At 38.3% G+C, this 26,714-nt stretch overlaps 2 protein-coding genes across 9 annotated transcripts in view; one reads left to right on the forward strand and one right to left on the reverse strand.

Moving 5' to 3' along the window:
• Positions 1 to 26,714, reverse strand: part of TCN1 (transcobalamin 1) — a 317,931-nt gene that overhangs the window by 130,933 nt on the left and 160,284 nt on the right. The gene's annotated exons all lie outside the window — the stretch shown is intronic.
• Positions 11,082 to 20,157, forward strand: LOC131760500 (high affinity immunoglobulin epsilon receptor subunit beta-like). Its single transcript, XM_059070543.2, has 7 exons — positions 11,082 to 11,219; positions 12,350 to 12,473; positions 13,010 to 13,144; positions 14,974 to 15,030; positions 15,778 to 15,933; positions 16,286 to 16,384; positions 17,247 to 20,157. Exons 1-7 carry the CDS (start codon positions 11,158 to 11,160, stop codon positions 17,343 to 17,345), a joined length of 732 nt encoding a protein of 243 aa, XP_058926526.1. The 5' UTR covers positions 11,082 to 11,157; the 3' UTR covers positions 17,346 to 20,157.

Raw genomic sequence — 26,714 nt, forward strand, 5'->3', positions numbered from 1 at the left:
AGTGAATCAGTTATACATATAGATATATCCACTCTTTTTTAGATTCTTTTCCCATATGGGTCATTACAGAGTATTGAGTAAAGTTCCCTGTGTGTCAGTTCCTTATCGAATGTACATTTTGGATGCTATATCCTCTTGGAAATAAATTTTGCCAACATATTTTTTGTTTAGTTTTTTAAAAATTTAAAGTGCTGTTATCTTATTGCCAATAAAATGCTTCTTAAAGTTGTCTACATGAATTTAAATGTTCATAATGGGCATCTATCTTTGGTATATATGTACATACAACGAAGAGGTAATCGTTTTGTAAGGCTTAATGTGTGTCAGACAATGTTTCAAGCATGTTGCAACAATTTATTTAATCCTAATAACCCAAAGACTTATGTATTACTATTCCAATTTCACAGATAAGAAAACAAACATACATTAAATAATTTGCCTGCATTGCACAACTGGCTTCTATTGGTGATCTGTTCCTAATCTTAAAGCGAAAGCTTTCAGCTTTTCAACTGTTGTGTATGGTGTTCACCGTGGGCTTGTCGCTTGTGTCAAGGTGCATTCCTTCTATACCTAATTGTTGAGTTTTTACCTTGAAAGATTGTTGAATTTTGTCAGATCTAACCACTTCTATCCAATAGAATACTGAGAGTCCTAGCCAGAGCAATTAGGCAAGAAAAACAGAAGGCATCCATCAGAAAGGAAGAAGTAAAATTGTCTCTGCAGATGACATGATGTAACATATGTAAACCCCTAAAGATTCCCTCAAAGAACTGTTAGAACTAATAAACAAATTCAGTAGAGTTGCAGAATACAAAATCAACACACAAAAACTAGTTGTTTCTGTACACTAAAAATGAACTATCTGAAAAAGAAATTAAGAAAATTGCATTTACAATAGTAGCAAAATAAATAAGATACTTAGGAATAAGTTTAACCAAGGAGGGAAAAGATCTGTATACTGAAAAGTATGGGACATTGATGAAAGAAATTGAAGAAGATACAAATAAATGAAACAATATCTCATGTTCATGTATTGGAATTGTCAAAATGTCCCTAACCCTAAAGTGATCTATAGATTCAATGCAATCCCTATCAAAATCCCAATGGTATTTTTCACAGAAAGAAGAAAAAACAATCCTAAAAAAAATCCAAAATGTGTATGGAACAACAAAAAACTGCAGAGCCTAAGCTAATCTTGAGAAAGAAAAACAAAGCTGGAGGCATCACACGTCCTGATTTCAAATTTTATTACAAAGCTAAAGTAATCAACACATTATGGTACTAGAATAAAAATGGATACATAGAATGGAACAGAATAGAGAGTCCAGGTATAAACCCACATATATACCTTTAACTAATATTCAATAAAGATGCCAAAAATATACAATGGGGAAAGAATTGTCTCTTCAGTAAATGATGTTGGGAAACTGGATTCCCACATACAAAAAAAAAAAAAAAAGAAATTGGATTCTTACCTTACACTATATATAAAAATCAACTCCAAATGGATTAAAGACTTAAACAGAAGACCTGAAACTTTAAAACTCTAGAAGAAAAGAGACAGAAAGCTCCAAATGACATTGGTTTTGGCAATGATTTTTTGCTTATAGCACTGTATGTACAAGCAACAAAAGAAAAACTAAACAAGTGAGACTATATCAAACTAAAAAGCTTCTGCACAGTAAAGGAAACAACAAAATGAAAAGGCAAACTACAGAATGCGAGACTGTATTTGCAAAAACCATACATCTGATAAGGGATTAACATCCAAAAGATCTAAGGAACTCCTGCAACTCAATGGCAAAAAAACCCAAATAACCAGATATAAAAATGGGCAAAGAATCTGTACAGACTTTTCTCAAAAGAAGACATACAAATGGCCAACAGGTTCATGAAAAGGTGTTCCACATCACTAATCATCAGGGAAACACAAATCAAAATCATAATGAGATATTACCTTACACCTGTTAGAATGGCTAGCCTCAAGAAGACACGTGTCGAGCAGGCTGTGGAGAAAAGGGAACTCTAGTACAATATTGGGAGGAATGTAAATTGCTTCAGCCACTATGGAAAACGGTATGAATGTTCCTCAAATAATTAAAAATAGAATTACCATATGAGCCAACAATCCCACTTCCAGATATATATCCAAAGGAAATGCAAACAGGATATCAAAGACATATCTGCACTTCCAAGTTTATTGCAGCATTATTCACAAGAGTCAAGATATGGAAACAATGTAACTGTCCATCAGTGGAGGAATGGATAAAGATGTGATATATCTATATATCTACATCTTTAGAAAGTAGAATATTATTCAGCCATAAAAAGAAGGAAATCCTGCAATTTGTGACAACATGGAACAAGCTGAAGCATAATATGCTAAAGTGAAAAAAGCCAGGGTCAGAAAAGAGCTGCACGATCTCACTTAGATGTGGACTCTAAAATAGTTGAACTCATGGAAACAGAGTAAAAGGGTGGTGGTCAGGGTTGTGGGGGGGAGTGGAAGAAATGGAGAGATGTTGGTCAAAGTGTGATTTTCAGTTATAAGTGAAGCCTGCAGACCTAATGTACAGCATGGTGACTATAATAAATAATAATGTACACTTGAAATTTGCTAAGAGAGTAGATTTTATATATTCTCAACACATACACACACAAAATGTTAACTATGTGAGATGATAGATACAATTAGCTTGGTAATGGTGATCAGTTCCCAATGGGTAAGTATATCAAAACATCACATTGTACACCTTAAATATATATAATTTGTATCTGTCAGTTATACCTCTAAAACAGCTGGAGAAAAATAAAGACAAAACTGGGTGATCTGGATCCAGATCCGTCTGCCATTAACCACTACACTCTACTGCCTCCATCGCTTTAAGCTGCTGAACTTTAGTTTCTAGAAAACAATTGCCATTAAAGCAGTTCCACAGCCCTCAATAAAACTTAAGAAGTTTAGCTATGGACAGAGAGTGCTTTTTTCTGAATCTGGAACTAAAATTACTTTATGCCAACAGATTTGGGAGGATATACAGTAGAATGACTGATTGCTCAAGGCAAAGGGAATTATTGGGCGTGAGGTAACAAGTTTCTTCCATATTCTTGTGCTAAAATATGAAGCGTGTGCAGGGTGGCCCTGAGTCCTCTCATCCTGCCACTTCATTAAATAGGCAATGTCAGGTAGGCTTAGAAAGGGGAAGCAGTTTGTCGTAAATTCATATGAACATTTAATAATAGAAGCTAGAACAAATCCAGTCCCATTTTTCATTTCACAAACTCTCCCATCTTCCTTAAATATCATGAATTCAGTTATTTCTCTTTTCTCTGTATTATTTGTATTTATTACTTTAAAACACTTGGAAGTGCTTATTTTGATGGATAAAAATGTCAATTTCATGGGGTTCAATCAGAGTTCAGTTTAGTTTCCCTCTCTTCCTCAGAGAGTACAACAGGGAATATTATACATTTAAGAGGAAAACACATCAGTGGTTAAACATATAAATTAATTACGCTTAAATTTTTTTAACTTTTAATTATACAACTTCTAACTTTACCTTCACAAAAACTAAAAGAAAGTATCCATTAATTGTGACTGGGTTTTATGCATTATCTTTTAATGAATTTATTAATCATTTACCAAAAGAAGAAAGAGAATGTCCATGTCCACAAAAACTTATATTTACAGGGAACCTCTTAAGGCCACCAGTAGGAACATATAGTTTTTATCTCAGTGAAATGAGAAGCTATTGCAGGCGTTGTAAGCAGGGAGTGACATGATTTGATTTATATTTTAAAATCACTCATTACCCTATGAACATGGATTAGAGCAGTAATTAGGAGGCACTGTAAGAATTTAATTCGACATTAAGGCAAGTGATGATGTTATCATGGCCTGAGCTTGTGGTAGAGAAGATAGAAAATATGTAGACCAATTTTCTATATGCTTTGTAGAGGGAAGAAAGAATTTCCAAATGGATTTAAAGTAGGGTAAGAAATAAATCACGATCAAGCATGACAACTTGGTGTCCGGCTCAGGCAATTGTGTGGATAGTGACAATTTTACTAAAATTGAGAAGATTGAGGCTAGGACATTGCCCGTGATAAGCTGAGATGTCAAGGTAACTAGATAATTAATCAAAGACCACCTTAAATAGCATTTGAGAAAATGAAAGCAAGGGGTGGAATATGACTATGGGATCTACTTTTTGACTGAATTCAATTTAATGTTTTTCACTCTCTTATTCAAATATATGGAAAATATATAAGAATTTAAATTAAGTCTTCAGTTTTATAATTAATTCCAAAATATAAGAGTACACCCTTTGTTCCTCTCCCTTCCACACACTGCTTTTTTCTTTTCCTATTTGCTCACGGAAACTTGTGTGCTTTTTTTTTAAGTTGAGGAAATGATGGTCTTTGGCCTGTTCTTGAATAATAGTTTAGGGTAACTTGACTGTGTTGGAACAGCTGGAATCTAGGAGTAAACGAGCTCAGATTTGAGTCTCATTGTGCCCGTTGTATAAAGCAGGATAAACTTGTTTCTTCACCTGCATCAAACAGTGTTGATTAGGTTCTGCTACAATAATACCGCCTCAAATATCAGTGGCTTAAAAGGACAAAAGTTTACTTCTCACTCGGGTAAAGTCAGCCATGAGTCTTAACAACCTCACCCGCAGTAGGAGCTCAATATTTCAATCTACAGATATTTTATGAAACCTTCCTATCCCCTAATGCTTCCACCATCACCCAGGAAAGGAAAATGCATGCAAAATGTATTGTTGGCTCCTGTGAGTTGGGCGATAAACGACGAGAGCTGGTAGGGTTAAAAATCAAATATGCAAAAGTTTCAGAGCTTCAACATAATTATTTTGGTTAAGGTGTCACTTAAATCATTTCCAGTCCTTATTGGAAATAAACAATGAATAAAATTGCAAGAATGCCTCTGTTGTTAAATATTCTGTGTTTGTAAGTTTGTAGCTGGTAGCTTGGCCAGACTCTCCATAGAAGTATCAGTTTTTGTTTATATGTTCATTGTCTGTTTCATTATATGTAAGTGATTGAGGAATAAACACCAAGAACACTTACAAAACCCAATATAATCACACAAGTAATCAACACATTGTTTGCAGTTTTGCTAGAGGCAAAGCCTGTCTTGGTATAATTAAAACTCATCAAAGAGTTAGTATTAAGTCATATGCTTAAATGCTGATTTATTTCCTTCTCGAAAACACCTTTCTGTTTTCCTTGAGAAGTGGAGAGCGGGGCAGGTGAGAGTAGGAATTCTTTTTCTTCGGAAGTAAGTTTTAGTGACATGGAGTTAGAGTTCAATTATAAAGCAAAAAAAAAAAGGAAAAGAAAAGAAAAGTTCAACATTCCAAGAATTGGTAGTGTCTCTTAGCTTGATTATGGTTGTTTCCATTTCTTTATACATTAGTCAAAACTCACAGGACTGTACACTTGAAAAAGGAGAACATCTACTGCATATAAATTATATTTCAATGAATCTGACATAAAACATATGCTAGGGCTTCCCTGGTGGCGCAGTGGTTGGGAGTCCGCCTGCCGATGCAGGGGACACGGGTTCGTGCCCCGGTCCGGGAAGATCCCACATGCCGCGGAGCGGCTGGGCCCGTGAGCCGTGGCCGCTGAGCTTGCGCGTCCGGAGCCTGCGCTCCGCAACGGGAGAGGCCCACGTACCACACACACACACACACACACACACACACACACACACACACAAAACAGAGGAAAAAATAAAAATCAGAGAATGCTAAAGGGAGCATTTGGAACACTTAAGGGTCAGTGAGAGAGACAGAGAATGATGCCTTGATATTTTAAAAATATAACATTTTTTATTGCTCTTTGAATGTTCCTGGTGAACCTTTCTCCAAAGAGAATCCTCTGCAAAATCTCTGTGAAGCCCTATTGTCTCTGATGAATTAGCAACCTGAGAAGACCTTGGAGTTTACAATCTGTAATTTGTGTACTGAGTCCAGGCATTTTCCTCCAAGTTTCCCAGCAAGCTGGGGACATGGGAGAAGTGATTGATTGATCCATGTTTGGTTATCACTCAATCATTAACTCATTCAATAAATATTGTGTTCCTACCATGTGCTTTGTCTTTGTGCTAAAAATTCAGAAATAAAATGATAAGTTGTAGAATTATTTTGCTCCCATTTTCATTGAACGATAATGCATTTAGTCAAGTGTTTAAAATAAAACCCTAACCAAATAAAGCATTATGTAAATGGCAACAATTTGATACTGATTAAAGAAGAATTTGAGTCATTGACTTAGGCATTTGCCTCAGAATGAATTATCTCAAGCATATCTGATTTAGAAGATATTTAGATGAGACTTTGGACTTAGTCCTGGAACAAATTAAGGCTATTGAGGTGGATGGGTATATTCTGTATGCAAGAAGAACATGGAAGAGGTGAAGTTTGGACGCCTGCCATCTCCCTAATAAGATGTTCACAAAAATTAAACAAAAGTTTATGAGGAACTTAGCCAAAAAGAATACATGTGAATTTTTTTCCAATTATTTCTTTTTAAAATTAAATTAATAAATAAATTTATTTTTTTTTAAGTTTTAAATATTTTATAAAAATTTTAAAGGTTACTTTCTACTTACAGTTATTACAAAATATTGGCTATATTTCCCATGCTGTACAATACATTCTTGAGCCTGTCTTACACCCAATAGTTTGTACCTTCCACTCTCCCCCCACTGCATTGCCCCCTTCCCCATACTGGTAACCTCTAGTTTGTTGTCTATATCTGTGTCTGCTTCTTTTTTGTTTTATTCACTAATTGGTTGTATTTTTTTAGATTCCACATATAAGTGGTATCATACAGTATTTGTCTTTGTCTGACTTATTTCACTGCCATGGGAACATTTTTTAAAACAAAGCACATGGCTCTCTAGTTTGAAAATGGTTACTGGCTATCCAGTAAAATTAATGCATAAGCTTTACACTAAATCTTAACATTAGGTATGTCTTACCTCTATGGATTAAAAGGCATTATAAAAGTTTTCAGAGAGAAAATACATGGCACATACAAATATCTAGAATTAAAAATTATGTTGAAATTCTCAAAATGAAATCTAGATGCTGGAAGAAAATGGAGTGAATGATTCTGGATAAAAAATATTTTCTGGTTCAAACTCTGTATCTCTTTAGAATTCAATTAAGTCTAAGGGTATTAAAGAAAGGAAATGCTCAGGCCAATAAAGACTCAAAAATACCGCCCAGATACCGTTTCTCAGCATGTGACCAGGGAATATATTCTATCAACATGCAATAGCATACTAAGAAAGAGTAAAAGGTGATATGGAACAGGACCCTGTGGGGCTTCTGAGCACAAAAGCCTTTCTGTGTCCCCCATTTCTTTGATTAGGAAATAGACTTCATTCAGCCTCCAAGACCTTCCCTGAGTTCCAGCTGGGCAGGTTCAAACAGTTGTTAATTAGAAGGGAGGGGATGCAGGACAAGGGAGGAGCAGTCAAGAGAAACAATAGTGCAGCCTTGGGGCAGGGTCCTGATTCCCCTCAAGGGATACACACAACAATATCTTTGAGCTGTTTTGCAGATACTGAAACCCGCACTAGGTGGTAGAAGTTAACGGTGTGCTGCCCACTAGCTCGGAGACCCCAGATGGGTTGGAGCCGGAGGGTTGATGATGTTGACTCCCACTTACCCCCCCACCATCCAATCAGAAGAATGTCCACAGGCTGATCATACCCTCTTTGAACCATTACAATAAAACTCCTCACTACTCCCCCTCCAGGTTGGAACACACAGTTTTGAGAGCATTAGCCTGCTGTTGACTCCTTTGACTGGCAGAGCAATAAAGCTGTTCTTTGCTACATCACCCAAAACTCTGTCTCCGAGATTTAATTCCGTGTCGGGGTACAGAGGCTGGATTTGGCTTCCAAGGTGGGGTCAGGAAATAGGAAATCCAGTATAAAACAGTGCAATGGGAAGTCCTAGGATCATTCCTGAGTGGCATGTTTACCGGCAACCAGTCCAGATTGAAGCATGAGGTGACACAGGGGACTCCAGGAAAAGAAACATGGGATATATCGCTCTCCAGGGTTAGCAAAATGAGGATTGATAGGCAATTTATGCAACATGTGTAAGGTATTAGAAGATGAAATTATGTTTAGAAAATAAGCCAATAAAGGATAGGAAGTCACTAAAAGTTGTGAAATAATACTGAAAATAGTAAAAATGAATTTGAACAAACATTCAGATACAATTATATTAGAAGGATAGGTAGAAAGGAAGAATGGGTTTAAGAAAGCTAACATGCTAATGATCCATAATAAAGAATAGAACAGTTAAGGTCCACACCTTGTCTATGGTTCTAGAGGTCTCATAATTTTCCTCTCTGAGCAGATGTTCTTTGTCACAAGTGGACAAACACAGTTCACACCTGTAATTTTCCTTGTTGAAAAGTGTCATTTTGGAGAATAGAAGGAGTGTGAGCAAAGAAAGAATTAACATGTGCTGGGCCTTGGCAGTTAAGTGGCCTAGAGGCTGAGACAGTAGTTAAACTCCAATTTTAGAAACAGATCAAAAAGATTTTAAGCCCTTGGATAGTCTACATAAATATTTCTCTATTTCCGAAGTCATGTAAATGAAGAGACAGAGGTTTTCTCTTCAAGTTTGAACTCAGCTCTAGGCCTTTTGGAAACACTCATCTTGTTTCAAAGACAATATTTTCTCATTTCCTTCATTTTAATAACCAGGTTTCCCATGGAACATTGGGAGCTTGTATCAGTCACCGCCTCTCTCAACTGTTAACCATATTTATTGAAGCCATACTTGGCTCTGGGATGTAGAAATGAGAGAGAGAGAGAGAGAGGGGGGCGGGATTCCTTTGGGAGTATCAGAAAATACCTCAAAGACATAGCAACTTTCAATCTGCAACATGTAAATTCGTGCATGTTTAAGAGAATTGAGCATTCAGTTTGAGAAAACAATTGTTCAGATGGGATCTCAAAGCAAATTTCTTTTGAGTTTGGGGAAGTAAACCCAGTATATATCTGAGAGAAGAAACCTTGCTTGTCAAAGAGGAAGCCAGATGATGACTGGGTGAAAAGCATGAACACATGTGTTCCCAACAAGAGGAAATATATGCAATGGTAGGGAAGTGTTAGTGCTATTATCTCTTCCTTTCAGTCAGAGGCATGGTTAAAACTCATCTTGATAATATTGCCCCCACCAAAAAAAAAAAAAAAGACATTTTGTCATAGGTTTCAATGTTTACTATTGTGAAAGATGAAAGAGTATGTCTATAAGGATCAAAAGTGAGGGCACAGACATGATAAGCGTCTCAGCAGGGGGTAAGAAGAAGATGCTGGTGAAAACTGAGATATGAAACAAGTTGAAGATCACGAGATACATCTCAGTTACTGATTGCATGCTGCAAGTTTCTGTTGAAAATTCTCACAAAATAGCATTGCGTCCAAACACCAAAGACCATCCTCAACGTTTCCTGTCTAAAACTCAAGTTTAATTTCTAGTTATTCTCTGCAAACATAATGAACTATTATAGACTACTCCCAGAAAACACCATAAACAGTATTTTTTCAGGCCCTGTTTTAGCAGATGTGGTGGTAATTCCACTGAGAGAGAGAGGCAAATGAGTGAAAACTCCTGAGGTTACCATTTGAAGTCTTGGCTCAAATGTGAACTTTCTCTGGGAATCTCTTACTTGACTCCTACATACCCTCTAAGAGGTACAACTGTTACATCCTCCTGTGTGTTCCAGCAGCCTCTGACATGTTGGTAATATATTATTTAGCTTTGTTCTACTCTGCCAGAGAGTGAGCCAGACAAAGGCGGGGACCATGGTGTTCATCTCTGCCTGCTCAGTGACAGGAGCAGTGCCTGACACGGAGCATTAAGTCCCTTTTGGAGGAATGTGTAAGTGAATGAGTTTCATCGATGCCAACACCATACCGGTCAGGTCCACCAATTCTGGGAGACACAGTGGGAGGCTGGCACGTGGGTTAATACATTTTTGTTATGAAAGGTGTGCTAATAGATCTTTTAGTGTCCCTTGTTCACACAAACATCTTACGTTTCTTGGAGAAAGAGAAGACATTTTTAATCACAAACCAGAGAGACAATACAGATGCACAGAGGTAAAATCTGTAGTATCTTTCTAGTTTAATAAAGAGCCATTCAAGATTATGTCTATAATCAAACTGACATAAAAGAGTCCCAAATCTGTGACTCTCACCTGTATATTCATTTTGCTATGGTCTAGCTAGATATGCTATTAAAATGAGCACGTCAGTTTAGCTCCGACCCTAATTTAGGCCAAGGCTGCTTAGAACTACTCACAGAATTTGTTATGAAGTTCATGCTCCTTAGTGTTTCCATGGTCCCATCCTTGCCATCACAAAAATCAAGGCAGTAGAGAGTCAACCTAACCTTTTAGTAGACAACAGAGTCTTTAGTGTGAAAACTTCTTAGCTTTCACACTATCAGGAATGGTTCCCAGGCATTAGAACTCTGCCTGTCCAGTTTCTGAGACCATCTGCTGCAAACAGCCATAGAAACACTGTCCAAAAGACAGGAAGAAAGACAAGAAGTATTGAAGTCAAGGACAAATCCAGAGATTCAGAGACTAAGACACACTCATCCTTGCAAACTGTACTTCAGCCTTAGAGGACGTGTGAAGCCAAGTTTTCCAAGGACAATTGGAGAACTTGCTGGCATAGGAATGGCTGAACCAGGTCACAAGCAGAGAAAGCACCAGGAGAGAAGCCGATCTCTTTGTGTCCTGCGGTTCTCTCTCTCCTTCTCAGTCTCCACCTAAATCGACTCATTTATAGGTTCTGTAAATACTGCTGGTTTCAGGCAGGATTATCTTCCAGGAGTCTCAAATTTCCTCATTGCACTCTCATCCCTATTCAGTAGCCCACTCAATTTTGCTCTTCCTTATAACAAGAAAAGCCCTATTGATCTTAGCCAGGAAAATTATCTTTCTGACCAATGTCTTAAGCATGAAGATAGTTATCAATGTCATGAGTCAACCCATCTTAACTGACCATCGGAGACTCTGTGAGAGGGACCCCACCAAAGCTCACTGTAACACTGTTCTTCACCACCATATAGCTCAGTTAATGGAAAAATGGACGCAGAAATTGGGAGCAGAACAGATCTTGCTCTCCCAAACCCACAAGCGCCCACCAGGTAGGTACAGGTTATTATTTTTTTCTATTTCCAGTCACTTAGTGAACCAGAGATAGTCACAGTGCTGGGGAGATGCCAATTCGTGGACATAGGCATGGACCCATCAGGTTTAACTAAAATACAGAGTATAAAGAAGTTATTTGCTATGCTTTCTCACTAGCTCTCCCTGGTTGATGGGGAAGAAGGTTTTTACTTAGCTTTTAAATTGGGAACAACTTAAGTTTTCTAGCAAAAGAGGTTCATATTCTGGGTATGGGGTAGGGGAGTTTGTGTTGGTTTGGCCAATTTTCGGTACGATGTTATGGAAAAAACCGAATGAACTTTTTGGCCAACCCATACTATCAGTCGAGATCTCTTGCCTATGTGTCTGATGTGTGTTAAGGGACAGAAGCTTTTCAAAATGACCTTGAGCTTCTTTCTGGTTAGTCTTTGTGAATCTCAAGCTGTGGGATCCTGCCCCACTGTTTAGAGGGGAAAGGTTCCCAGAGTGAAATCTGCTGGAGATGTGCATAGTCTAGTTTTCCTTCGAATACCAAAAATTAACACATGTTAAGACTTTCTTCTTAAAGGTTTTAGGGGAAACTAAAGACAGAGCTTTGGGAAACAATATTGGATTGAATATCATTGCAAAATATTGAGTAGACTCTGAAGACACAGTACTTCCAGTTAGCCTCCTCTGAGGATGAAAATAGGAATAGAGAACAACAAATCCTTCAAAACTATTCCTTTATGCACATGAAATTGAATGTGTCATTGACAAAGTATTTTCAGATACATTTCTATGTTAAAAAGACTGAGAGGTGCATAGGTAAACATGTCTGTTGGATTGTTTTTAGTTGTACACATCAATACAGATTAATGAGAAAGAACCTGGTAATAATTCTAGATTAAGAATAAGACTTGGCCTGGTTTTTCTTTTCCCTTTTGTCCATCTAATCATTGATGAGACAGTAATCTTGGCCACTAACTTGGACCCTCTGAGCCTCAGAGCTTCTTGTACTTTACAGTGAAGATTTTCATTGCAGGATTGTTTTGAAACATAAACAAGCACAATTCCCCTGTCAGTTGAGAGCTTTGCACGGGGAGTTAGAGAATTTTCTCATGGCTGCATTTCTGTTTAAACTTCATAGTGTACCTGAAATTGAACTTTCAACATTATCTCTCCATGATAACGACTTACTGGAGAATGCTGTCCCATCCCCACCACGCCAAACGTGGCTGACTTTTTTGAAGAAGGAGCTGGAATTCCTGGGGGTGAGTGAGCCTCCTCTAATCTCAACTAGAGTAAAGACTGGGTCTAAGAAGGTGTATTTGCTGGCATCCACATAGTTTCCCCACTCAGACTCGTCAGGAGTGAAATACCTGGTAGATGAAAACTTGACACTTACTGCACCCTGTTGGGTAAAAAGAAGCATTTCCTCATGAAGACTAGGATAAGAATAGCAAATTGGATCTGTCAACTCTGGTCAGTTGCCAGTTGATTACTATCATCCTGTGAAGGATTTATACTCTTAATCTTCTCTTAGATGAAAAGTGCCATTGTTGATGTCCACCATGAGAATGTAAATAAAGACACAGGAGAAATGTACTGGCTATTCCTGTATTAAGTCCTGCCTACATAAATTTTTAGAGTGGCCAGATGATAGCGGAAAATATTGCATTTGGATACTTTCTCAGGACTGCCTAAGACACCAAAGCAATTTCTTACATTTCGCCTTGGTTGTAAGGAAATTGATGTGGTCTTAGGAAAACGTCTTCTTATTTCACAAAACTTATGCATTTTTCTACAGGTAACACAAATTCTGATTAGTTTGATATGCCTTTATTTTGGAATAATCGTCTGCTCCGTGTTCAATAGTTCAGAATTTAAAGAAGACTTTTTTTCATCATTTAAAGCAGGCTACCCATTCTGGGGAGCGGTATTTGTGAGTATATGTCTACAATTGTCCCTGAAATAACACTGTACATGGCTTTTCTTTTATTCAGATCAGATCTGACCAATTGTTTATTCTAGTATTTAGAATATATGAATATATTCTAATATGTAGATGGAGATATGTAAACATACATACATATTTGATGTTTACGAAGCACTTTGGGTTGAATATGCTAACACACGTTTATCAGATGAGAGACCTGGGATTAATAAAAGTTAAACATATTACCCAAGAGGCACTTAGCTAATAAAAACTGAAACTAAACTTTCAGAAATCAATTTCAGAAAAATTTCCCTAACACTATCCATCAATAAAGTGATCTTAGTGAAGGGAGGGGGAAGAGATTGCTGAGGTGAGGAGAACAAGACTGACATTTGAGGAACTTCTGTGCCCTAGAAACTCTTTTAGGTGCTTTCTCATTGTATCTTTTTTAGTCATTGTACTATTTAGAAACTAGGTGGCTGAATGAGCTCACGGAGATATATAGCTTTGGGGCTTCCCTGGTGGCACAGTGGTTGAGAGTCCGCCTGCCGATGCAGGGGACACGGGTTCGTGCCCCGGTCCGGGAAGATCCCACGTGCCGCGGAGCAGCTGGGCCCGTGAGCCGTGGCCGCTGAGCCTGCGCATCCGGAGCCTGTGCTCCGCAATGGGAGAGGCCACAGCGGTGAGAGGTCCACGTACCGCAAAAAGAAAAAAAAAAAAAAGATATACAGCTTTATTGAAGTATAACTGACGTACCATAAATGGCCCATTTTAAGGTGTACAATTTGATAAATTTTGACACATGTATATACACTCGTGAAAACCTTACCACATCAATATAATGAACATACTCTCATCACTGCCAAAAGTTTCCTTGTTTCCCTTGGTCACCCTTCCCTTCCTCGACCTCTGCCTTCCCATCCTCAAGCAATCACTTGTTTTCTGTCGCTATAGATTAGTTTGCATTTCCTAGAGTTTTATATAAATGGAATCATACACCATGTTCTGTCTACTGTCTGGCTTCTTGCACTTGCATAATTATTTTCAATTAATCCATGCTGGTTTTTGTATCAACACTTCATTCACAAGCACATATTATTTTAACCTTAATCACGTTGGCTTGGCACTCTGCTAAATACTCAGGTCTCTGGTCATTCGTTCAAGGCTCTCCTTGAACCTTTGCCATATTTTATTTGAAACTTCCTTCCTGTCTTTTCATTTCAAACAGCTCATTAGATGTCTCTCAACTCATCACACAATCTGAATCTTTGGAATTTTGTTTTAATTCGTGCTATTGGTTGATATTTTCACTAGATCTTTCACCATATGCATTTTCATAATTACTATATGTCTGTATGGTACATGGCAGACTCTGGAGACACACACATGTTTCTGGCCCAGAGGAGTTGACAACTATGACACACAAGTTGCTCATGAGAGCAAATGATTACCAAAAAGTAGAGTAGTGTTATAACATAATCAGGCACCAGGGCTGCTGGAACTTACAATATTTAATAGTGACCCACGTCAGGGCTGGCATCACCTGGGAGCCTGCTAGAAATAAAGAATCTCAGGCCTCATCTAGGACTTACTGAGTAAGAATTTGCATTTTAACAAGACTCTCATATAATTCATATGTACATTTAATTTTGAGAAGCTCTCTATAGGAAATAAAAAAAATAATAAAATTTAAAAATAAAAATAAATAAAAAGTAAAGGAGAGCTTTATAGAATACCCACAACTTTACCTTCTATTTGGAGGATGGGGGTGAAAGGGACACAGAGAAGAACAGAGACCCACTGTGCTTTTTTTTTTCCTCCTCCCTTTTGAACAGTTTGCTATTTCTGGATTTTTGTCAGTTATGTCTGAAAAGAAACATGCAACATATCTGGTGAGTTGCATTCTGTCTTTGTCCATGCTTGAGAAGGTAAGAAAAATTTAATTTTGAGAGTCTTGAGAAAGATATGTTGTCATCTCTTGTGAGCGAATGTGGATATGTGACATTTTTCCAATCTACTTTGTGTTTAATGTAATCACTAAAAATAAAATCATTAAAATACCAATTATATCACTTAAAGACAATAAGTGTAACTACTTTGACACTTGTTGAAAAAATATCCTCACACCTGCTCTGTCCTCATAATATAGTCCTATGATCCAATAAATGACTCGTTTCCAATTAAGGAGTCAACTTGAGGAGAGACTATGAGTGTCCATACGGCTTTTCCTGAATGCAGTCCTAGCAAGAAAGTTATAGGTCCTTATGACACAAGTGCATTTTCAAGATTTCCCTTTTTCATCTATATTTTAAATAAATGCAGAGTTTATTGGATATATCCAGTCCTGAAATGCAGATCGGTTTATTGAAGACTGTGGGGCTTCCCTGGTGGCGCAGCGGTTGAGAGTCCGCCTGCCGATGCAGGGGACACGGGTTCGTGCCCCTGTCCGGGAAGATCCCACGTGCCGCGGAGCGGCTGGGCCCGTGAGCCATGGCCGCTGCGCCTGCGCGTCCGGAGCCTGTGCTCAGCAACGGGAGAGGCCACAGCAGTGAGAGGCCCGTGTACCAAAAAAAAAAAAAAAAGGAAAAAAGACTGTGGCAGGTGCAGGACCAAGTCTAAATGTTGTTCTGTGTCATCAGATACGAGGAAGTCAGGGAGCAAACGCTGTCAGCAGCATAGCTGGAGGAGTAGGAATCATCATCCTGATCATTAACCTAAAGAAGAGCTCAGCTTATATCTACCATTGCCAGGATATTTATGAGAACGACTTCTGCTTTGTGGCTTCTATTTCCACGGTATGTATTTCTTGTGGAAAGACTAAGATTCTGGGTCTTAATCTCAGTAAGACGCCTTCTTTTCCTTTCCATGGACACAATCCTTCCTTGCAACCTCAATCACATAACGCAGTGTTCTGGAGGCTCAGACCCAGAGATGTCCCGGCCTCCTTCCCCTGCCACCCCCCAGCTGAATTCTGCAAGGGGGGAGTCATCCGCTTTGAGTAACCATCTCCTGGTTTTCCCATGTGTCATTTTATAGGAACTGGTCTTGAGGGTGGGCGGTCATGAAAACAAGGGTTGCTGTAAGGGAATGTGCTTCTGGGACACCTACCTTGTCACTCTACTTGGCTTTCTGGTTGTTATTCAACAGAAAATTGTGGCAATGATCCTGTTTCTCACCATTCTGGGGGTCTGCAGTGCTGTGTCACTCATAGTCCATGGGATTGGAGAAGTAATTGAAAGAAATAAGGTAGGCAGAGGCTTGATAGTAAATCCTAAACAATAAGCTAAAGAATTTGAGCTTTGTTTCTTAAAAATGTGGCCTGGGTTTCCTGCAACATTTCTTCCAGTTTCAGTATTCCATTTCTCCAAGTTTCAGTACTTTGATTTCCAAATCTCATGTTTTGAATCAAATTTTCCACTCACAAATCTCATGGTATATTCCTGTGACTGAGAAGTTTAAGAAAATGGGATCTGCATCATTTTAGAAAATGTAGATGCTTTGAAGTTGATGAGCATGAGAGATGAATATACAGGTAGCAAGTGATGGAAACACTCAGATATCTGGGCTTATTTGCTTTCCCAGAATAGTTCCGTTATATTTGTTCCTGCTCTCTTTTTTCTTGGCTTTCACCTTCCCACTTGCTCGGAAACCTCAAGCTTGTTTCCTCCCTAATTCATGACTACCAACTGCAGTTCCCCTTGTCTTACCCATTTTACACCTTTGACGTATGAAAAAGAATGACCAATACTTGATGCACACACATTTACTCAGATCTTCCAGATGAAACATGCTCTCTCCATCTGTCCACTTGCCCGAAGCATTCAAGTCTGGCTGCCTTCTCTGATCACTTTCCTCCAGAGAGAAGAGATATACCAAATTTCAGACACAAAATCATCTCACCAACTTCTCAATGACTGACAACTTCTTCGGAGCCCACTTGGCCAGACAATCTGGCTTGGTTTGTTAGAGATGGAGGTATTAATTACAGTGTAATGGGATATGGTGAGATTCAGAAAGGCAAAAGGAGATGAGATATGCCTCTTAAGAAAGCCTTCTCGTGGCAGGAAATTCTTGGTGATTGATACTGAATGATTTTTTCCCTCATCAGATTCCAGAAGATCGTCTTTATGAAGAAGTACACACCTATGCACCAATTTACAGTGAGTTGGAAGATGGAAGGGAGGCAACTTCTCCCACTGATTCATAAGAATCATGAGTCCAGAACATTCTGATTCATAGCAAAGGATCTAGAAAGCCAAGATCTTTGTTTAAGGGACTACTGGCAAAATTTCAATTCTTTCTGTGACCTGCCAATTTTACATTATGATTTGTTCTCCAGGTGACAAAACTCTATTTTTTGTTGTTTCCATTCACTTAAATCCCCCTCCATTTGTAAATACGATAGACTCCTATTTTTCTTGTTTTCTGTTGCTGTTTCACACCCATCCCTTCTGGGATGTCAACAGAAAACAAGAAAAATAAGCATTTACTCTGTGCCTAGAACTGTGAAAATAGAGAAAACAAGAGGAAGACTGGTTGAGAGTTGAGTTAAACTTAACAGTGTGGTAATATTTGTCTCTTAGCCCCTTTTAGAGTTTACAAGAGCTGCAGATGTATGTGATATACGCCCCCCACCCCTACTGGGCTATAAGCACCTTGAGGGCAAAGTCCACTCAGCAAACATAAACCGAGAACCAACTAAGTAAATTTGTTCACATCTGTCTCTTTCACTTTGTGTGTCCCAGTATTTTATCCATAGTGGGTGCTCAGTGTGAATTTATGGAGTGTAGGGGTGAATATTCAGGGAGGGTGTATCACCAGGTCAAGCCAGAGGTAGGGTAGAAAAGGAGAAAGAAATGATTCTGAAGGGAATTTGGAGGTGATAAGAAGACCAAATTGACATATATTAAGAATAGAGTTAGGAGGACAGTCAGATGGAGGTTTGAATAGAGATTCTTCAGGTATGTATTAAACATTTTGGTGGATCCACATCAGGTTAGCAATGGATGCTTCCTGCTTGTGTTTGGCCTCATATGAACAAAACAATGTGGTGTGTTAGAAGGATCACTGATCTTATAAAGCGCAGGGAGTCTGCATTGGAATCCCAGGCCTATTGCTTATTAGTTGAGTGAGTTGTGGCAAGTCATTTAACCTTTTACTTAATCTGGGTTTTCTCATCAGTAAAATTAACATATTAGGAATAATTTACCTGCCAGTGTTAAAAGTGTGTGTGGAAACACACACACACACACACACATACAGAGTATAAATTAAAAGTGCTCTAAAAGAGAAATTATTAATAAATTAATTCTTATATATATAAAGCAATCTACAAATCTTAGTATTTGCTAATGATATAAAATTTAAGTCCATTTTATCTGAAAGGCTCCACTTCTTTTTTAAACAAAAATTTAATCCTAAGGAGCCAAATCTGTCAAGAGTAGTCAGTGAAAACAAAGCCACATTGCTCAATGAAATCAGCTATGTTAAACAACAACAAAAATTTAACTAATTCTATATGAAAAAAAGTACGTCATTACCTTTGAAATAATTGTGTCCTCCATATGTTATTATTATTATTATTTTTACAACAGGTCCTTGTTGGTTATCTATTTTAAATATAGCAGTGGGTACAGGTCAATCCCAAATTCCCAATCTATACTTCTCCCCCACCCTTCCCCGCTGGTAAGCATAAACTATCTTAAACTCTCCACTTTCTAAACCCACTTCGCTTTCTCTTTAATACGCTTTGTGCTTGACCACCTCATGTCAGCATCCTAGCTTCAAATGTTCTGCCTTCCCTTTTGTGCTTGCTTGAATTTCTTCTTTCTGCAATGCTTATCTTAAATCTCACCTGATTCTTTAAGTTTTTCTAGTTGATTGCTCCTCTCTCTGGCAGATAAGTTTTTCTAATCAAATACACACACCCCTTATACTCTATATAACTTTTTATATGCAACTATTTTATGTCCCCTCAATGATAATATATTTTTTCAAAGGCAAAAAGTCTCATAAAAATCTGTATATTGCATGAATCACCAACACATTCACTGACACAATATTGTTCAGTAGTGTTTGCAGGTTGATGAATAAGCAGTAGGGAGTTAATTTATTAAGTTACTCAGTATCTGTTGAGATGGAAACCATAATGGAAAGATCACTTAATGAAGAACTTGAAAGAAGAATAAATTAATGAAGACATGAGCTAAAATGAAGTCAGTGGAAATGGAGAGAAATGATTGTGTCTAAAACACGGAGAGAAAGAGTAATTGGTCTTCTTGCTAACAAGTTGAATTAAAGGATAAAGTTAGAGAAGCAACTGGTTGATTAACACATTATGTGTTTAAGTCTAAGATCAGAGAACAACGGGTAATGTTGAAAGAAATGATAGGAAGTGAGAAATATGAATGAATAAGTGAGGAGTACAGACCCAGGTTAAGTTCATTTTTTAGACTGTCATTTTTAGGAGACCAAAGAGAAATGCAACTTAAGAGTGCCTGGTGGTATCCAATGTAGAGTGCTGGTAAAGATGGAATTTGGTAATAGAGATTTAGTGTTGTTATAAGAGAGATCATTATTAAATGAAGCAGATTAACATTCTAAGAGAATTATTTTGAGATAAAAGTAAAGCCAAGTTAACCTCTACATGCCTGTAATCAGAGGGGAAAAGGAGAGAAAATATCTAAGGTAGAAAATAAGAGAATTAGGCAGAAAAATGCACTGTGAAACAGTAGATAGCAGGTAGCCCAAAGTAGAGAGAGGTTAGACAACAGAGAATAAATAATCATCAGAGACAGTATCTGCTGACTTGGGTAAGAGAAAAGTCTATAGTGGTAAATCAATTCCAGTTAAGATGTAGAAATCGGGCAAAGAAATAGCAGTAGTGAATGAATGCAAAAGGTTCAGAGAAATTCAAAACACGGTTATGGTGATGAGTAAATGAATAAAATATTTGCAGAGGTATTTAGAGAGAGAGAATGGTGGTATATGTGATGTAAGAAATAAAGAGAGGAGATTGTGAATAGAAAATAACAAAGAAAAATTAAGTTCAGCTAAATGATTTTGTTGTTGTTGATATTTTTATTTTTAAGAGAAGGAAAGAGTAGTTCACACCTTTAGCCTAAGTAAAAGAGTCCTGTGGAGGGACTGAAAAAAATCAGCTGGGGGTATTATTCACAAATTAATTACTAAAATAATTAAGTACATTTTATTTATTTGGGATGCCAAAATTAAAAAGTGATGGGCAGATGTTAATTTCCCCAGATTATGAAGTGATCACCTAACCACACAACCAATGATTTAAGTGAATTGTCATGTTTTTCTGACCTCAGGACCCTAGGTTTTCTATTTTCATTTTTCTGAAATTAAAACTTTGTTTCTCCAAACTTGACAGCAGCATAAAAATATACCCTTTCACTGCACAGCTGTATCACCATACTTGACCATCTATAATCACATCACTTTCATGGCATATGTATTCGAATCCAAACTCCTAAACCTGGCCCACCAGGACTTCTAGAAGTGAATCCAGTCTCTCTTCATACTGTGTAATATTTTACACCATTCTTTCCCCGACTCTATTAATGTTTTAACCACATCTTTGACTGTATTTCTATATACATCACACATTTTTTGTCTCAAGATCATTCTGATGATTGTTCTGCCCCTGCCTGCTTTTTATCACATGCTCACTTCAGGCATACACTGAGAACACAGATAGCATGCTCTTCACATATTTAGTGCCCCCAATTATCTTTTTTAAAATGTCCACCTAAAGGTTATCTTCTCCATGAAGATTGCCTAAGGCACACATATTTATTCGGCCATAAGATCCTGCTTCATAATCACTTTACCCCATGACTCAAAATTTATTATCATGTATTATTAGTGTACTTATGATCTCCTTGATGTATCCTCAATCACTGGTATTTGTTCAATAAATCGGAATCGTTTAACTTGATTTCTTGTCTGTGTGTGTGTACATGAGGGTGGGGGACTGACCAAGGATAATTGGGCATCAAAGCATCAATTCCGTGATGCTAAGGACCAAGAACAGTTTCTGGAGTCCTCCTTTTAAACAATGCTTTATCAAAGGGGATAATCTATAAACAACCCCATAGAAAACAGATTGTAAAAAGAATCATCAGCCATCTGGTCAATAAATGGTAGGATAAAGTTGACAGGAACCTGGGCCATGAGTCACATTTTACAAGTTAGTCCTGACTCTAATTTATTTGTTATGCTATGTGAATTTGGGACCGTCTTTTCCCTTTGAGGACCTCAGTTTTTCCATCTGAAAATGAGCAGTTTGGAACAACAAAATCCCAGCTGAACTTCCTGCTTCCATATTCCCTGCTTTTAGATACTTAAGATTGTTGGTAATCACAATTACTAGGTTTGTGACTGGGATAGCAACAGCAATCAGTTATTTGATGCTATTTGATGGATGGTCCAGCAAGACATCTGGGACAATAACATTCATTCTAAACGCTCCTGACAAAAGCTAATCAAAGGTCTCTTTCTAAAAATTGTCGCAGAAAAAAAACATTCCCAAATAATTCCCATTCTATGAGGTATGGCTCTACTTACTAAAAATTCTAATAAAACAGGGTACCATATTCATAATTTCAGCCTGGTTTAGAGTGTTGAAGTAAGTAGATATGTACAAGGGTGTGAGAGGTCATTGCTAGTCACCATCTGTGTTTCATGAGTATTTCCCGTCACTGGAAAACCTCTGCTCACTCCACAAACAGTCAAGTGGGCTCAACTTATGTCTCCCAAACAACTTTCATCTGGGACCCCCTGCACAGGGTTGTGTCGAACAACATTGCGGAGCGGGGATCGTTTAGAATGTGAATGTGGAACGTAATATACCCAGAAGCAAATTGTAGAAGCTACATTAGATACTAGCTCTATGATCTTGGATAACCCTTTAAATTTTATCTTAGTTCATTTTCTTATCTCTTAAATGGTTATATTAACTATAATTACTTCAAATGTATTATGCATGTTCATAGATCATGTAGCCAGTGCCTAGACTGGTGTATGGGACATATTTTTGCGTGCGTAAAATATTGATGCCTAATCCTGAACCTATCCCAGCTCCTCAGGAGCCCTTGACAAGATGTACCAATAGCTTGTTATTCCTGGTTGGAGGAAGTGGTTATGGGACCATGGAAGAGACCAGGGGAGGCGGTCTATGGAAGGAAGCTATGCATATTCTGTGAATCCTGCCTTTTAGGAGTTCATATTCAAATATATAGAGAGAAAGTTTCACTTGGCAAATAGAAGATTGTATTAGAACATAGCGGAAGAATACCTCCAGGATGGGAAGTCACCATGGGAAATTAACAATTAAATAAAAAAGTTGAACTGGAATTCTAAATCCTATGAGAGAGTAAGAAAGAGAATAAAGCTAAGATTTAATTGAACTTCTGTTGGAAGCCTAACTGGTGCTACTTCATCTTAATCTATAAAACAAACTTTTGAGGTAAGCAAATATCTCCTTTTCTAAAGCCCTAAGCTTCTCTACACAACAAGGATAAAAACAAGTTGCCCATGGTTGTTTAGTCAGTAGATCACAGAACTGGGGTTTAGATCCAGGCCAGTTTGTCTTTCGCATCCATGTTATTTCCAGTTGGCTCTACTACCTCGCTTAGTTATGGGAAGTGTGTAATAAATGAGTCTTATCTTCCAAGGGATTGGTCATTCATTCCTGCTATAGAAAACGTGAGTGTTGGAGTGATATCAGCGTCATGGCAGCATAAGACAGCCCTCCTTTGGTCCCCGCTTTTAAACAGCGAATTCTGAATCCATCCGTGAACAAAAGTACCCCTGTGGGAGTTATGGGATTCAGCACCATACACCAAGGGACCCAGAAGGAGTCTCACCCACCCACCCATGCATCAGATTTTAGGCAGACTGAGCTTGGTAGGGGCTGCGGAGCTAGCAGGAGCTTGCTAACTGGCCACAGCCCCTCTGAGCCCCAGCAGGGGAAAAGCAAAAGAGGGCTGACTTGGGAAGACATCCACAGATGAGAGAGACTTTGTAGAAGTCCAGCCTTCCCAAGGAGAGAGTCCAGCTTTCCACTAGAGAAAAAAATGAACTGGACACATTGAAGAGGGCAAGAGAAACTTTGTTAGTGGTGCCCCTTCCTGGAGGTGGCACAGCATGGGGATGAAGTAGTCAGTGAAGACTTCTCCCCTCAGGAAAAAGAGGGAGCAGTGAGTGAGTTCCCGGCTACCACAGCTGCGGGGGATGCTGCTGGAAAAACCTGCTTCTCTCCTGCAGCACCCTGAGTATGAAGGCAGGACCTCCATAGCTGGGAGAAAGAAGAGATCAGGAAAGAGAGAGAGAAGAATATCAAAGGGCATTAAAGGAACATGGTTCCTGCTGGTTGCCTCTTAGACTCAGCAGGAAGCCCGCTCACACTGCTGGGAGAACCTCGTCTGAGGTTCCCCACCTGGCCCGTGGGGAACCCCAGTGCCCCAAGTGCTAAATCCACCCATTCCCCAACACTGTGTGCAGCAGCAAGAGAGCCTCAGTAAACAGTCTTCTCCAACAGGTCAGGGTCTGTGGACAAGGGAGACCCTGCAACTTGAGCTGCAGCGCCACCATCTGAAAAAACACAAGGGAGGTTCCCAGTAGCCAGTTCGGTGAGTTGTAACAACAACCAGAGAAGACAAACAAGTTTCAGAATTTTGCCACGAGGAGTGAGAAGTGTGGAGCGGGTATCCATACAAGGTTGGAGGAAATACCAGCTATAAGCAGAACCAAGAAAACAGTATCTCTCTCTAGAAGACAAGTAGAGATTTGAGGAGGTGTCTGCTGATTCAAAAGAGAAAACAGCAACACAGACTCCGAGGTACATGAAGAATCAAGGAAATATGCTACCACCAGAAGATGACAAGAGTCCTCTAATAGCTGAAGTCAAAGGCATGAAAGTTTGTGACTTAGCTGATAAAGAATTCAAAACAGCTGTTTTGAGGAAATTCAAGGAGGTACAAGAAAACAGAAAAGTAATTTAATGAAATCAGGGAAACAATTCATGACCAAAAAGAGTTATTGAACAAAGAGATAGAAATCATAAAAATAGATCCTAACAGAAACTCTGGAGTTGAAGATTTCTTTTTCTTCCAGTTTTATTAAGATATAATTGACATACAGCCCTGTATAAGATTAAAGCATACAACATACAGTAATGGTTCAACTTACATACATCATGAGATGAGTACCATAGTAAGTTTACTGAGCAGCCATCATCTCGTATAGATACAAAATTAAAGAACTAAAACAACCTTTTCCTTATGATGAGAACTCTGAGGAGTTGCTCTGGTAACAACTTCCGTCTGTAACATTCCGCAGTGTTCACTGTATGTATCATGTTGTGCATTACATCCCTGGTATTTATTTATCTTCTAACTGGAAGTTTGTACCTTTTGACTACCTTCATCTTTTCTTTCTACTGATTAATTTTTGTTCCCTTTTATCAGGAAGAAGGAAATTTAGAATGGAACAGGGTGCTGGGGTGGAAGCAGATGTCTGTCACCAGAGATGACCCTCCAAAAGTAAAACTGAGGGCTTCAGTATGTGTGGAAGTACAACTACAGGCTATAGGTTCAACACTGTCTTTCTTCCATGTCTCTGTGAAAGTGTTCAGCTATAGTTGTGGATCTATAGCGCTCTACGTAATGGGTGGCCCAACTTTTACATCTCAGAGGTTGGTCACTAAATATCAAATTTTTATTCTTGGTTATTGTTAAATATTGGTTCTGTATGTTACCATGATGGTGTTGAAGATGATTCCATTTCTGGTGTAGGAGAAGGTGACCTTACAGATTGTTGCAGAAGAACTTCTCTGCAAAACAACCTTATCTTTCTTGCCTTTCTTCCTTTTCCAGTCATAATGTAGTAAGATATGCAGTCTCTTATAATAATTATGTACACGTTTTTATTTGGCTGCTTTCACCCAGCAAACGTATTTTGGTGTTCATCCACGTTTTTGTGTGTACAGAGTAGTATTTCATGGTATGGATGTACCATAATTTATCAGTTTGCCTATTGATAGGCATTTGGACTGCCTCCAAGTTTGGGCTATGACAAATTAAACAATTATGAACATTCATGTTCAAGTCTTTATGTTGTTACAAGCTTTAATTTCTCTTAGGTAAACTCCTTTCCACTTAAAGTGAAAAGGCTGAGTCATATGGAAGATGTTTGACATTTAAGAAACTGCCAAATGGTTTCCAAAGTGATTGTACCATTTTACATTTCCACCAGCAGTGTATGAAAGACCCCATTTCCCTACGTCAATGCCAGCACCTGGTATGGCCAGTCTTTTAAATTTTACCGTGCTAATAGATGTGAAGTATTACCACATTGTGATTTTAATTCGTATTTACCCAGTGACTAATGATTTTGAGCTTCTTTTCATGTCATCATTTGGTGACGTATCTGTTCAAATCTTTTGACTTCTTTTAGACTGAATTGTTTGCTTTCTGATTATGGCGCTTTGAGAGTTCTTTATGTATTCTGCATACAAGTCCTTGATCTTAAATATGATTTGAAACTCTTTACTCCCAGTCTTTTGCATATTTTTATTCTAGAGCAATGTCTTTCAAAGAACAGACATTTTAAATTTGAAGTCCAATTGCAGTTTTTAAAGGGGATCATACTTGAACTTCTCCAAATTCATCAGGAAAAGCAAAAAACAGATTCTTCTTTAGCAAGTAAGAAAACCTCTGCCAGTTTACAGGCTACAGGGAAATCTGGGAATTCAAGTTTCTCAGACATATTCATGAAAATATCCTGATTCCAAGTCTCAGCACTCCGCTGGTTTTTATTAAGGTCCTTGACAATAAAATAAGAGACTTATTAGAGATGTGTATCTGATATCATTTACACTTGTATTATCTTTAAAATTTAAATTTTGGGCTTGGTAGAGAAACTAAATTCTTCTCTAGTTTTCTAGGATGTGAGCCCATTTTCCTTCCATGATCTCAAATCATCTTAATCTTACTGCTTACTGTCTGCCTTTTCTATCCCCACCACCTCCCGGGACAGATAACTGCCTTTTAGAACAATTAGCTTGAACTTGGTAAGCAACACTGGGAATTGAGGAGAGAAAGGGAAGAAGATGATAAGATTAGATTCATAAACATATAAATTTCAGGGTTAGAATCATGCTACACCAATGACTTGGGATTTTTCCCCTATTATTCTCCTATATGGGAATGTTGTGTAAGATTGGTGTTATTCTCTTTTGAAATTTTTGTATTAAGTTAATATGTTGGTAAAGTTCAGAATCACTTGTCTCCATGTGACTGAGATTTTGATATGAACAGCCTTAAATAGTGTACTTAAGAAAACAGCATGGGAGCCCAATCAAGATCTAAAAGAAAGTTCTTGTTGTTTTTGTTTTTGTTTTATTGCGGTACACGGGCCTCTCACTGTTGTGGTCTCTCCAGTTGCGGAGCACAGGATCCGGATGCGCAGGCTCAGCGGCCATGGCTCACAGGCCCAGCCGCTCCGCGGCATGTGGGATCTTACCGGACCGGGGCACGAACCCGCGTCCCCT

The sequence above is a fragment of the Kogia breviceps genome, chromosome 7, assembly GCF_026419965.1.
Source record: "Kogia breviceps isolate mKogBre1 chromosome 7, mKogBre1 haplotype 1, whole genome shotgun sequence".
NCBI classification, from domain to species: domain Eukaryota; kingdom Metazoa; phylum Chordata; class Mammalia; order Artiodactyla; family Physeteridae; genus Kogia; species Kogia breviceps.

Excerpts from the sequence above, each read along its gene's own strand:
- LOC131760500 (XM_059070543.2), top strand. The coding sequence starts at position 11,158 with ATGGACGCAGAAATTGGGAGCAGAACAGATCTTGCTCTCCCAAACCCA. Across the intron at positions 12,474-13,009 it reads AGGAGCTGGAATTCCTGGGG|GTAACACAAATTCTGATTAG; the intron begins GTGAGTGAGCCT and ends ATTTTTCTACAG. Across the intron at positions 16,385-17,246 it reads AAGTAATTGAAAGAAATAAG|ATTCCAGAAGATCGTCTTTA; the intron begins GTAGGCAGAGGC and ends TTCCCTCATCAG.